This window comes from Bombyx mandarina, chromosome 22 (genome assembly GCF_030267445.1).
Source record: "Bombyx mandarina strain Sakado chromosome 22, ASM3026744v2".
NCBI lineage: Eukaryota > Metazoa > Arthropoda > Insecta > Lepidoptera > Bombycidae > Bombyx > Bombyx mandarina.
In genome coordinates, this window is record NC_143228.1 from 12620450 (window position 1) to 12634191 (window position 13742).

Genomic DNA, 13742 nt, shown 5'->3' on the forward strand with positions numbered 1-13742 from the left:
GGGAAAATGGAACTAACTCTCTGCACATGTAAGTAATGGTCTCTCAGTTTTTTGACAACTCCATAAATTTTCACGATTTTACTAAGACGTCATCTCATTTCTTCTATCGCATGATTTGCAAGCGAAGTAAATTGTCCCTTAGAAATAAGATGATACTCTACAAAACTTGCATACGCCCTGTCATGACCTATGCAAGTTGTTCGGTGATATATTACCGAACACCTTTGTCAGCATAATTCGCGTGACGCGTTAACTTCATTTCCACAAATCGTCAGTGCACGACCAACAACCGCGTCACCCGGGTGCATTCATAACATTACCATTTAATTTAATTTCTCTAAATTTTAACAATAAACATTTTTAAGTAACATTATCTTTAACTAACAAACTCACACCGCACCCTACACAAGTGTGTAGTGTTCGCTCGCGCGGCCCGCATAATTTTAAGACCCCTCTAAATTCATCAATCCCGTTTTTGCAGGATAGCCGTCGGAGCCCCGTGGTTCGTCAGGAACATCGACCTGCATGTCGACCTGGACCTAGAGACCACCAGTAAGCATCTACAGTCGGCATCAGTGCGCCATTTCGAGAAAGCGGCACGACACGAGAACCCTCACATCGTGGCCGCCAGTAACTACATTCCCGATCCTGCGGATCGAATGTAAAGCAGTTGACGTCGCCCAAAACGCGTCACTTCGGATCCGCCCAACCCACTAACGATGCTTTTAGGTACCCCAAGCACCGGTCATCGTTCTCGTCGAACCCGTCGCTTCCGACAAAGGGCTCGGCGAGTAAATTAACCCACAGAAACATCCCACTGAGTTTCTCGCCGGATCTTCTCAGTGGGTCGCGATTCCGATCCGGCGGTAGATTCTGCGAACGCGGCTCTTGCTAGGGTTCGCGTTAGCAACGTCGTCAGGTTTGAGCCCCGTGAGCTCACCTACTAGCTCGGCGAATCGAAAATAGCCCCTCGAGGTGACTAGAATTAGTAGGGAATAAAAAAAACTCATTTCATTTCTTCTCATTTCCTCTGATCTGACCTAATAACCTTAAATTCTTCTTTTTTCAGCGTATTAACGCTGAAAAAAATGAGAAGAAGAATCTCGAAAGACTTCGAGATGTGGGAAATTTCGAAGATTTTTATTGATTGCGATCATACTCACTATCGATCTGTTTTAAGTGCTTATTGAATCCGATAATTATTAATTTTTTTCAACCTATTCTCTGGTAGCCTCGAGGAGCTATTCCAGCTTCTTTGGTTCGGCAGGTGAGCTCACGGGGTCGGGGCTCAGCCTAAGAGACTGCTATTAGAGATTGCTAAAACTAGGAACTGAATCTACCATCGAAGAGCAGTCGCTCTAAGAAGATCTGGCATTGTGAGAACAGTTAAATGTGCTGGGTTTGCCTAAAAACTCAAAGAGTGAATCGGAATGCTTTCGTCATGACATGCGATAGCGGCTGTGCGTTTTCCCGTCTTCTGGGTCCGGAATGTAATTTAAGACGGCCACGATAAGAGAATTAAGCCATGCCGTATTACGTGAATGCTACCGGAGCCTTATGCCCGTATCTTTAGACGTTTCGTAAAATAGTCCTCCACTCTAAACTCATCCGATGATGCTCGAATATTCCTCCCAAACTTACTCGAGTTTGGTATTTTTAGTCGACCATTACAATATTCCTCAACTGTCCTCGAGTGAGGTAGAAAGGTGCTATTGCGTCACCACGACAACATCAGTTTGAGGAAAATTTGATCAAGCTAGCATCAAACCTACAGAGTTCTGTAGTTTATGGTCATTGTTTAATGTCAAAGTCAAGCTACCACTGTCTGTTTGACACTAGACGCACCGAACTTGTTTGATGTTTTAGTTGAGAGACTCATAAATACGTGCGCGTGCGGTGAAATAGAAGGTTTTCGTTTTTCTAACCCATGATTAATAATTTAGATTTCGGTTTTTGAATAATAGCTCCTCCAGGAACCCGGCTTTGTATTTTTATTCGCTGTTTCTTTGTTGAATTTGATTGCATCGTCTTTTTGAAGTGCTTTTCCACAACCACCGGTTTATTATTCAGGTAAGTTATGATTGTGGTGTTTTATTTATCAAATAGTTAACTTTAAGTTAACTCAAATGTTTAAATATTTTTGTCCTTTATTACTCACTGCCTAAGCAAAGTTTTTTATAGATTTTACGTGAAATTACGATGCAGTAAATTATTTGTCGTTTCAGTTTTTCTATAATGACGTCCAGGCAAGTATTTAGCCAAAGCGAGAAGACTTGCCTACAAGAATTAATTTTAAAATATAATCTGCACAAAACTGCGACCATGACAGCTAGTCAAAACACAAAAAAACTTTTGTGGGTACATTTAACAGAAGAATTCAATTCAATTGAATCAAATGCAAAGGTAGATATTTATTTATATTACTTGTATCTGATTTTTACTTGTCTATATATACCATGCTATTCTTATTTATCATTTGTTTTAGCGAAGTGAGGCCCAGCTCAAGAAGTGCTGGGATAATTTAAAAACACGGAGAAAGCACTTTTTAGCTAATGAAAAGCGTCAGAGAATGAAGACTGGTGGCGGACAGTGTATTCCAAATGAGCCACAGCCTGGTAGCAGCAATGAGACCCTTATTTTTGCTGAGGTTCTACTGGATCAGACTGATGTGGAACTCAGGGGTGTCATTGACAGTGATACCATTTACAGTTCTGAAGGTAAGTGAATCTTAAAAATTTGAGATAAGCGCTTCAATCTCACATGCTCTCTCACAAAAAACAGTAAGAACGTGGTGGCATGGAGGGTCTTTTGATTATTGTTATATATCTATATGAGTTGAACTACATGTATTACTGTGCTAAAAACTAGATAAATAACATGCGTGACAATACCTGATAAGATTTTCACTCAAGAAACCATTTTAATAATCATAATGAATATACCACATTCTGATTAAGAACAATATTACTTTAAAATTCTTTCCTCTACTCCAACTATCACTTTTATTCTACCATACATAATTAAAGATTTTATTGTTTTATTTCTAGATATTGCAATGGAGCTTGAATCATCAGTTCCAGCAGCAGCGCAACCACAACAGAATGATGAAGTTCTGAGTGTAAGCTGTGCAAGATCATCAGCTGAAGAATGTATGTATATTTTTAGTCTTACTTTTCTCTCACATTTATAGCCCATCTTTTTGCCTGTTTTTCTTAATTATCTATATTAATTAGTTAGGGTAAAGCAGTTTGATGAAAATCAAAATATTGGCACAGTTGGAAAATTAAAATGCATATCTTTTTACAGACCAAAGTGTGAACACTCATATGCATCTTATGGGGTCCCATCTTACAGTTTGTGGTGGAGCTTCATCACAAGGTAAATATTCTTTAAATAAAGTTTATAATATAAATTATCTAAATGAGTGCAGGTTTCTTAAAACACATTTGTACAAATAAATATTTCTATTGATTATAATGAAACAGTAACCATGTGATGATAAAATACTTTATGAACCCAACATGTGCAAGAGCTAATAAAAAAACCTTGATACCATTTTTTATAATTGACAGCTATTCAAATTTTTAACAAAAAGTAGGTAAAGTAATTAGGGTTTCTTTATGCATACTTAGAAACATAAAACGCCTTCTTTGTTACAAAATGGTAACCTTTTTTTTTTGCTTCTCTGGGTAGATAAAAAAAGAAATGCACAAAGTACATCCATGCACATGGTGGATATATAATTGCTTTCATATGTTTGAATGCAGTGAGGTTTTCCAAACAATTCTGATTGATCTTTGTTGTATGCATAACTTACAAATCATTGATTGGGCTAGAGCACAAGTTCATTACTTAATAATAAACGCAAGTAATGTGTAGAACTATTGATCTTGTATTTTTTCAGGAAATGTTGCAGGCACCACGCCTATGCATTACAGTCTATCATGTCGTGACACCCCACAACGTCGTGATACTCCACCACGTCGTGACACTCCACCCAGTCGTGACATTCCACCACGTCGTGACACTCCACCCAGTCGTGACACTCCACCAAGTCGTGACACTCCACCACGTCGTGACACTCCACCAAGTCGTGACACTACACCACGTCGTGACACTCCACCGCGTCGTTCTGGGTCCCGGCAGACTGACTGTGGTGCAGCCTCCTTAGGAGGTAACTTAAAAATGTAAAAAAAAATTCAATTCGAAAATGTCAGAACAACCTTGAGAGTGTATAAAAACAAAAATACAAATTTTGTTGTTGGCCTACATTTGATGCAGATATCACATACCCGATCCTGTGGACTGAATGGTAAACAGTCGACGTTGCCTTAAGCACGTCATTACGAATCCTCCCGACCCATTAACGGTTCTTTTAGGCACCACAAGCACCGGTCATTGTCCTTGCTGAACCCGTCGCTTGCGACGAAGGGCTCGACGATCGAATTAACCCATAGACAGCTCACTGAGTTTCTCGCTGGATCTTCTCAGTGAGTCGCGTTTCCGATCCGGTTGTAGATTCTGCGAAGATCTTGCTAGGGCCAGTGTTAGCAACACACCCGGCTTGAGCACCATGAGCTCACCTACACTTCAAGGAGAAGCCTCTCAAGGCTATCAACATAGGTAGGAAGAAAAAAGAAGATATCAGTGAACAAACATAAAAAAAAATACATAAAAGTTGTGTCACAAATAATGCAATTTGTAAATCTAATCTAAATATATCAATATCTTTTTATAACTTCACTTTAATTGTATTGAATCAGATGAATTGACTATCACATTTTACTCAGTCTAATTAATAATTCGACTATAGTAGCTCAATCCAATTGTGGGATTTGAAACCACCCATTAATACCTTAATTACCACTAAAGCTATCATCACTTCAAAATCATAAATATACATTATGTAGATTACTAAAATGTTACAAATATAGATGTATAACAATTTATTTAATAGCATTTTAAAGCATTTTATTTAATTACAGGAGGGAATGTGCGCACCAGGATAATTCAGGAGGAATTTAATTTTAGAAAAGAATCCTATGAAAAGAAAGAGAGAAGAGAAGACGAACTATTTCAATTCCAAAAAAAGGAAAGAGAGTGGATGATGAAGGCAGCAGAAGAAGTATATCTAAAAGCGAAGGCTGAGAGGGAAGCTGCAGAGGATATTAAAAAATATAATCAGGCTAAAAGAGATTGTAGTGAAAAATAATTTAAATAAATAACTCATAATCACATTGACTTTATTTATTAGATAGTAAGCAAAATATGACTCTTATGTAGATAAATAAAATAAGGTGTTTCAAAAGTCTAACCTCGTACTATTTACTTTTTTAGTAAAAAAATTATCAAAATTAACAAAATCAAATTTAATCATTCATCTTCAAAATAAATAATACTATCTGCATTACAATAACGGTGCTCACTGCTCGGTTCCAACTTATATACCCATATTAGCCGGACAACTGATAACTGTTAGGGTAAACATGTTCTTGAGTCGAAACTGTGAAGTGGTGGAGTGATGATCTGTGCAGGGTGGTTGGCAAGAGCTGGATGAGGGAAGCCGAGGATTGTGCTCAGTGGCGAGCAATTGGAGAGGCCTATGTCCAGCAGTGGACTGCTGTAGGTTGATGATACCCATATGAGAATTTTTAACTGAAATGCCTAGAAATAAAAGCCGATCTTATAATACTCCCTCTGGAAGAGTCCTGAGTATTAGGTACTGGGACATTTTCTAGCTCAATTTCAGGGTTCAGCTCAGGTTCATTGGTCATTAAACAAATGTTGTGTAGGACAGCACAAGAGACTATAATATTACATGTGTTTGGTGTACTGTTTTGTAATTTTCTACACAAACAAGCAAAGCGTCTCTTTAATACACCATTTACACGTTCTATAATGTTTCTCGTTAATAGATGTGCTCGATTGTATCTGTGTTCTGGGTCTGTTTGAGGATTGAGTACAGGAGTGTACATAAAGCCAGTCTGTGCATAACCACTGTCTCCGACAAGAATGCCAACTAAATCGCCTTCTTCAAATCTCAAACAGCATCTGCTGTTGTTAAATATGCGCGAATCATGCACAGATCCAGGCCATCGCACAACAATGTCGTATATTTCCATTTGCGGTCCACATATTATTTGGACATTGATAGAAAACCAGCCTTTTCTATTACGAAAGATTTCTCCCCTTGCTCTGGATGGATTTTTTATTGGAATGTGTGTGCAATCAATACATCCAATTACACCTGGAAACCCTGCAATTCGGTAGAATTTTCTTTTAGTTTCAACCCTTTCATTTAATGCAGGGAATTTAATAAATTGCCTGGATTTCAAAGCCAATCTCTTAGAAATGTTTGCTACCGTTTTTGATACTACGGATTGAGAAATTTTGTGCAAGTCGCCACAAACAATCTGAAAAATAACCATACCACATGAAACCAAATGAAAGTTATAAATTATAAATATTCTATTATGTAGACACAAAAGCACATTATGCACGAACCTGAAAATTGCCTGTTGCGTAAAATCTCAAAGCAATTAGCACTCGTAATATCGGCGTTAAAGGTAGTCCACGATCGTTTTCATTAATGTTGTTAGTCAACAAAGGCAGCAAAATATGTACAACCGAATCTTTGCTAAGCCGGTAACGTTTTCGGAATTCGTCGTCATCGTAAACTTCCAACGGGTTATCTGCATCTCTCAAATACCTTCGCGACGGATAATTATACACTCTGCTATCAAAAATATAGTTAATAAATTCTTCAAAACTGCTCTCAGAAGTCATCTTGTATTAAACGCTGTTTTGAGGAACATTCAAGGTACGTCGCGACGTACCTTAACTTGACAGTTCGGTCACTTCACTCCGGTTAGGAAATTTTTCCAAGGACGTTTAAGTGGAGTTTATTTTTACGACTAATCATACCAAAACGCGCGTTGGAGGGTGTTACACCCGTATCTTTAGTCGTTTACACGAGCTTAACTCGACTCGACTCAACCTCCAACGCGCGTTTCGGTATGATTAGTCGTAAAAATAAACTCCACTCAAACGTCCTTGGAAAAATTTCCTAACCGGAGTGAAGTGAACGAACTGTCAAGTTAAGGTACGTCGCGACGTACCTTGAACGTTCCTCAAGGCGGGTTTTCTATCAATGTCCAAATAGTATGTGGACCGCAAATGGAAATATATGATATTGTTGTGCAATGGCCTGGATCTGTGCATGATTCCCGCATATTTTGATAATTTAATTTTGATAATATTTATTAATAAAGTAAATAGTTCGAAGTTAGACATTTGAAACACTTTATTTTATTTACCTACATAAGAGTCATATTTTGCTTACTACCTGATAAATAAAGTAAATGCGATTATAAGTTTTATTTATATAATAATAAACTGGTGGTTGTGGAAAAGCACTTCAACAACACGATGCAACCAAAATCACACAAAAGCGGCGAATAAAAATACAAAGCCGGATCCGAAATCTAAAATAATAATAGGTTAGAAAATAAATAATACACTTTCATATTTACCGCACGCGCACATATTGACGAATAACTCAGCAACCAAAACATTAAACAAGTTCATCTAGTGTCAAACAGACAGCGGCAGCTTGATTTTGACATTAAACAATGACCATAGACTACAGAACACTATGGGTTTGATGCTAGCTTGATCAAATTTTCATCATTACTACCTCACTCGAGGACAGTTGAGGAATATTGTAATGGTCGACTAAAAATACCAAACTCGAGTAAGTTTGGAGGGAATGCTCGAGCATCATCGGATGAGTTAAGAGTGGAGGACTATTTTACGAAACGTCTAAAGATACGGGCATTAGTGTCTCGATTTGTCTTTGACACACCGATACACTTAGACCATAGACCTATATAATAGGGACACGACACATTGTTCTATACGTACAATTGCTTATATAAATAGCACCCATTTTGAAGGAAAACACATAAACATACATCTATCTCGTTCTTACTCAGCACTGTAACTCGCAGGAAAACAATATAACAGTATTTCAGGGCGTACATAAAATGAAACATGAATATACGTAAATAAATAATAATTAAAACATATTTTATAGGGTCTCAAGACATTCGATGCCCCAAAACGATTATCTATAATTATATATTTAAATTCATTATGGAGCACTCATCCGAAAAATCGGATTCCATTTTTTGGTCGGAATCTATTGATCATGACACTAAACATAAATACCTCTTAATAAAATGTGTCATCAAAAAATATTTAGATATTAATTCTGTTTAGATATTTCGGAAAAAAGGTAACCGACAAAATGATAAAAATATATACAAAAATATACTCGGTGACTGAGTTGTCAAACGACAACTTTATACAATCAGTGTAGCAACTTTTAAAAATCGTCATATCGCTTAAGCACGAACTTGTCTTAGATTTCACACATCTAAATTACATCTTTGTACATAACAATATACTTATTTTCTATTAAAGTATAAATTCTACAAATAATTAATACTCAACAATATTTAAAATAAAATGAACCAAGAACGTTTATCGATAAAACCTAATAACATTAAAATCTTCTGGGCGGCACAAAAATCGCCATTTTTAGCGGCCAAATGACGTCACAGTGGCACGATTTTTTTGTTGACGTTTCATTTCCATAGGTTTCATACTTCAGTGACTTAGACACGGTTTTTTTAAGTGTCAATAATCCTCAAACCACAATCAATGAATTACTGGTTTACGGTTGGATATAGGCAGGGATCTTGTACTATCCCATATGGGTTCACAAGATACCCCATCATTACATGAGCGTTACATTTACATTTATTACACGATGCTACCTCAAGTATTACCGAACAACCAACGTACTTGTAAATAACGTAATTTTGAGCAAGAACGCCAGTATAAAATTTAATCATATTCACAACACTACACCACAATCGTTTATCTAAAGGTCAGCTTCATTCGTAACTATAAACTTTGAATTTGTAAACAATATGAATAATACTTTAACGATGTTATTACGTTATTCGAGCGTCAATCAAGTGACGAGAATGAATCATATCTTAATCAACCCTCAATTACAATTACTTAATGTTTACATTTGCCAGTTCACAATATTTATCGATGGTATTCATTGTTGCATTTTTGTTACAAGCATCAGTTTACTTTTTTCGTTTGCAAATTTTTCTTTTTGAAGATAACGTCTTGAAATAATTGATGCGGAACAATACAGGTATCAAACAAAATAGTAATTTTAAGTTCATGAATCTTTCATGAATCCTTAAAACCACTCTTGTTTTTTATTGCTGAAGAGAGAAAATCAAGTCTGGAGTCATCTATTTACGCGTTTATGTATAACATATATTGTTTTTTTGATATCATGAACACAATACATTACAAGTAACACATACACTGAGAATAAATGCTTAGACATTGCATACAATTACATTTGTGTGAATTCGATTGCATGTTGTGGTGTTACAGGCGATTCGTTGTGGCATCCTGCAAAAAATCATTTTTACAAATATTGTATATGAATCAATTAATAAAAGTTTAAGCCTGCAGTCGTTCCGTGTAAAACTGCCAATGGTGCCAGGAAAAAAATCTAAACAACATTTGCTCTCGCTAGCTTCGCCGAATAATTCTGAATAGTTAACAATATTGCTGGAAAAAGCAAGGTTGCATTGAAAGCGCTTCCTGGCACTTTCCAGCTTTTCTTTATTTTATAAAACTTAAAACAGTTTCAAGTGATACTGCAGTTCTTCCCAGGATAGAATGCATTCGATCACATATATCATTAGATTGTTGCGTGTAACGTGTAACTTTGTGTCCCGAAGTTATTTGTTTTTATTTTATTGCCCTTGTACACAGACGAGCATACGGCCTACCTGGTAATCAGTGGTCATCGTCGCTCACGAACTTAATCAATGCCGTGCACACTGCCCACGTCCTTACAGATCCATCAGATCCAATAACCTTTGTATTAGACGCCTTCAGCTCTAACCCTAGGGGCAGGCTTAGGGACCCAAGTAACCGTACTCGTCGAACTCGACAACGTCGACGTGCAACCTAACCCGTGCATCAGCTCGCCGAGTTTCTCGCCGGATCTTCTCAGCGGGTCGCAATTCCGATCCGGTAATAGATTCATTCGCGAAGCAGTTGCTCTTGAATTATTAAGTCTCCTTCGGAGGCGCTTGGACAGCTGTTAGCAAATCCCACTCCTTCTGGCTGAGCCTTTGCTCACCCACCTGTCCTGGTGAAACTGGAAAGGCCTGCGGGCCACCAGTAATCCTTCAATCATTAAAAAAAAGGACACAGCCAAATCGCTGCCAAAACCTGGATGTCGGAAAAGGCGATTCCAACATCGTTAATGAATAAATTAACAACAAGTTTGTAAAATATTTGTTTTATTCATCATCATAATAATAATACTTAGCAGTAAGTGTATTATAACAACGGTCGAAAAAGAATTTCTATTATTTTGTTTTGTATTTTTTTGTTTAACAATATAACATGGAATGTTACGGTTTTCAAGTAGGTAATTAAAGTGTAAATTTTACCAAATAGCTCAAAATTGTAAATGGTGATTAAAAAAAAAATTTTAAAATTTTTTACAGTGTATTAAGGTGTCTTTGGGCCATAAAAAGGTAAGGTTTCACCAAATTTCACGTAAAAAGAATTTTTTATTTTGCGTAAGATAAAAATATAAAACCAAAAACTGAATTATTTGAATTTTTCACATAAATTTTGAGGTTATGTAAAAAAAGTGTAATTATAAAAGTTGTAGGTCTCTTTATTACCTACAATTTGTCATTTAATTTTTTTCCATAGGACTAATAGTTTTTCCGGAAATCGAGATAAACCTTTTTTACCCTTAAAAACTCACCCCCTTACACTTCGAACTCAGATCGCCCGTAAATTATTATTCCTTTCATTTTGGTTATATTCTCGTCCTTTTTTAACGGGTTTCATCCTAATATAATTTTTTTTTTTGTTTCAAAAATTATCGACGATCACACTATTAAACATGTTTAGTCACATCAAATATCACATTTTTTTACGTCATGTAATTAAATTTAATATAAAAAATATACATTATAACAGTGTTAATAACTACACAATCATTAAATTATAGCGTTCTCTATGTCCATATTATAGTTATTACTTACACCTTCTTCTAATAACTGCAGAAGTTTTGCATACACAAGTTTCGGGGCATCTTTAGCCCACAGAAAATCAATATGGTTAAACTCTTTCAATGGCACAACATAATGTTCTATAGGATTTGCTAACTGATCATATAAGTTTACTACGTCCGCGTCGCCAGCTAGCCAGTCATTTTGAGAGCTTAATAAAGCAATAGGCAGTGTCACTTTGTGCAGAGGATACTCAGGTGGAGTTTCGGTACCATACTCTTTATAGTTGCCTTCTGCTCCGTAATCAAATTGTTGAAATCGACCCTTGTTCCGTATTTCCTGTGCGTAATGAACAAGCGTCTTTGTTGATGCGCCGGCGGGAACGTGACCCAATATAATTGGCAGCAAAGATCTGTTAAATTGTTTTTCGTCGTGGCCGCATAACACAAACAGGGAGTTTTCACAGATCGCCTCTTCGAAATTATTAATCTCACAAGCCTTTTTCGATAACCAACGCAAAACGGCATTTTGAGGGAGAAATTCATTTGCACCCAAAAGTTTCATTAAAAATTCAATATTGTTACTAAATTTTGCTAGTAAACGAATCGGACTTTTTATATCAGACATGTAGGCGACTGGCGCTAAAGCATAACCGGCCCTTAAAATTTTATTATATTGCGTTTTTGTGGAAAGTAGGGCGAACAATATAGTGGTGCCCATTGAATGACCAACATAGTTAACTTTGGCGTCCCATCCCTTCACATCCATTATGTAGTCGATAACAGCAGGTAGATCGTGTTGACTAACGTCGTGGAATGTAAAGTTCCAGAATGCGAATGAATCAGAGGGCCGTGAGACGTGAGCTCGAGAGTAAGTGTTACCTCGAACATTAGCCAGCCAAACGTCATATCCGGCGTCAGATAATATGTAGCCAAGGCCCTTTTCTGGTCCAGCTATGATCCAATCGGCCGAGCTACCGAGGAGTCCGTGATGAAGTAACACAGTCTTCCTGGGGATAATTCTGTTGGTGATTTTCTTCGGATAAGGTATTCTGTGCACAGTCAAAATGTATCCATCATCAGTACTCACTGTGTGCGACTCCGCTGAGTATCCATGAAGAGCTATCAGTTGTGGAGTGGTCATCAAAATCGATGGATCGTCGTCCGAACATTTGTACTCCAACTGATGAGAGGCGATCACGTCAAATAATTTATTGTCATTTTGTTGGGCTTCCGAAATGTATTCATTAAATTTATTTTTTATTCTTACTTGCTTATCATCCCCAGAATACTCCGATTCATCTTTATTATTAATTCCGAAGTACGACGTTATCTTATTTCGTACATTTTCTACGTAGAAATGTTTTATGCTGCGGCCCTTTTCTCGAACATAATTCGTTAATTGAGTTGTTTTGTTGGTAACAGTGCCCAAAACGTCCGGCAACCAAGAAACGTATCTACAATCGATAACTCCGAATTGTAGTAATACGAAAACTAATAATACACACTGCAATCTCATGATGTATGCTTGAGTATGACGATCGTGGCGCAACTGATCTATTTTTGTTTTCAAATGGCGCGTCTTAGGAACCGAGCGGGGTTCAGGGGGAGACGAGTAGTTTCAATAAATTGAGCGAATTGTTTGTACAACACAGGCCCACTTTAATCATGTTTTGTAGTGATTCACCGCTTGTTTTTACAATCAACAATAAAATTTATTTGCACGACTTAATTAAACTTATTTGCTATGAGTATGAGAACATTTGTGCAAATTGTCATTATCTAATTTAGAGTAAATAAATATTTAAGTTTTCTGTTTTCTGTTTACATTACTAATAATTACAAATTTGAAATTGTATTGGTCAGGTAGATATATGTATTTGCTTAGCACATTAACACATTGACAAGACAATGTGTAACACAATAAATATTTTTATTAATATTTGTTAAATAATGTGAATAATTATTCTTTGTGAGTTGGAGGCTAAACATTAGGATTATCAAACTTTTTTTTTATGTTACAAATCAGCACTTGTATTCATTTACGCCGAAAGAAATTTAAAAAATTACCTACTACTATTAATCGCCTAGTGATTAACTTTCGACCTTAATCATATCTCCCTCAAGACTTAGATTCATTTTAGGTAAATCTTATACTTACTTGGCTCACGATTTCATCCGTATTAAATGTGCAATTCACAAATAATGAATCAGTTGGTTAAAGAGTCGGTTCGGATATCAAACCAGGGAAAATACCGTTGTATTTGCGAAATGAGGGCTGCCGGCATGACGAGGAGTGATGTCAAGGAGCAAGCGCAAGCTGTGCAAGACAGGGTCAAGTGGAGACAACTTGTGAGGGCCCTATGTACCCCCTAGGCCCTAGGACTACAAACACAGTTGTGTTGAGGCCACTGAGGTTTTACTGGTGGTAGGACCTCTTGTGAGTCCGCGTGGGTAGGTACTACCACCCCGCCTATTTCTGCCGTGAAGCAGTAATGCGTTTCAGTCTGAATGGTGGGGCAGCCGTTGTAACTATACTGAGATCTTAGAGCTTATAATATCTCAAGGTGGGTGGCGTATTTACGTTGTAGATGTATATGGGCTC

At 37.0% G+C, this 13742-nt stretch overlaps 2 protein-coding genes across 2 annotated transcripts; one reads left to right on the forward strand and one right to left on the reverse strand.

Moving 5' to 3' along the window:
• Positions 1 to 1226: 1226 nt before the first annotated feature.
• Positions 1227 to 5235, forward strand: LOC114253562 (uncharacterized). Its single transcript, XM_089736665.1, has 7 exons — positions 1227 to 2070; positions 2226 to 2403; positions 2486 to 2717; positions 3048 to 3149; positions 3307 to 3378; positions 3905 to 4174; positions 4986 to 5235. Exons 2-7 carry the CDS (start codon positions 2236 to 2238, stop codon positions 5210 to 5212), a joined length of 1071 nt encoding a protein of 356 aa, XP_089592791.1. The 5' UTR covers positions 1227 to 2070; positions 2226 to 2235; the 3' UTR covers positions 5213 to 5235.
• A 5157-nt stretch (positions 5236 to 10392) lies between these two features.
• On the reverse strand, positions 10393 to 12969 carry LOC114247626 (lipase 3). Its single transcript, XM_028180626.2, has one exon. The coding sequence runs from the start codon at positions 12654 to 12656 to the stop codon at positions 11127 to 11129; it is 1530 nt and encodes a 509-aa protein (XP_028036427.2). The 5' UTR covers positions 12657 to 12969; the 3' UTR covers positions 10393 to 11126.
• Positions 12970 to 13742: the final 773 nt, after the last annotated feature.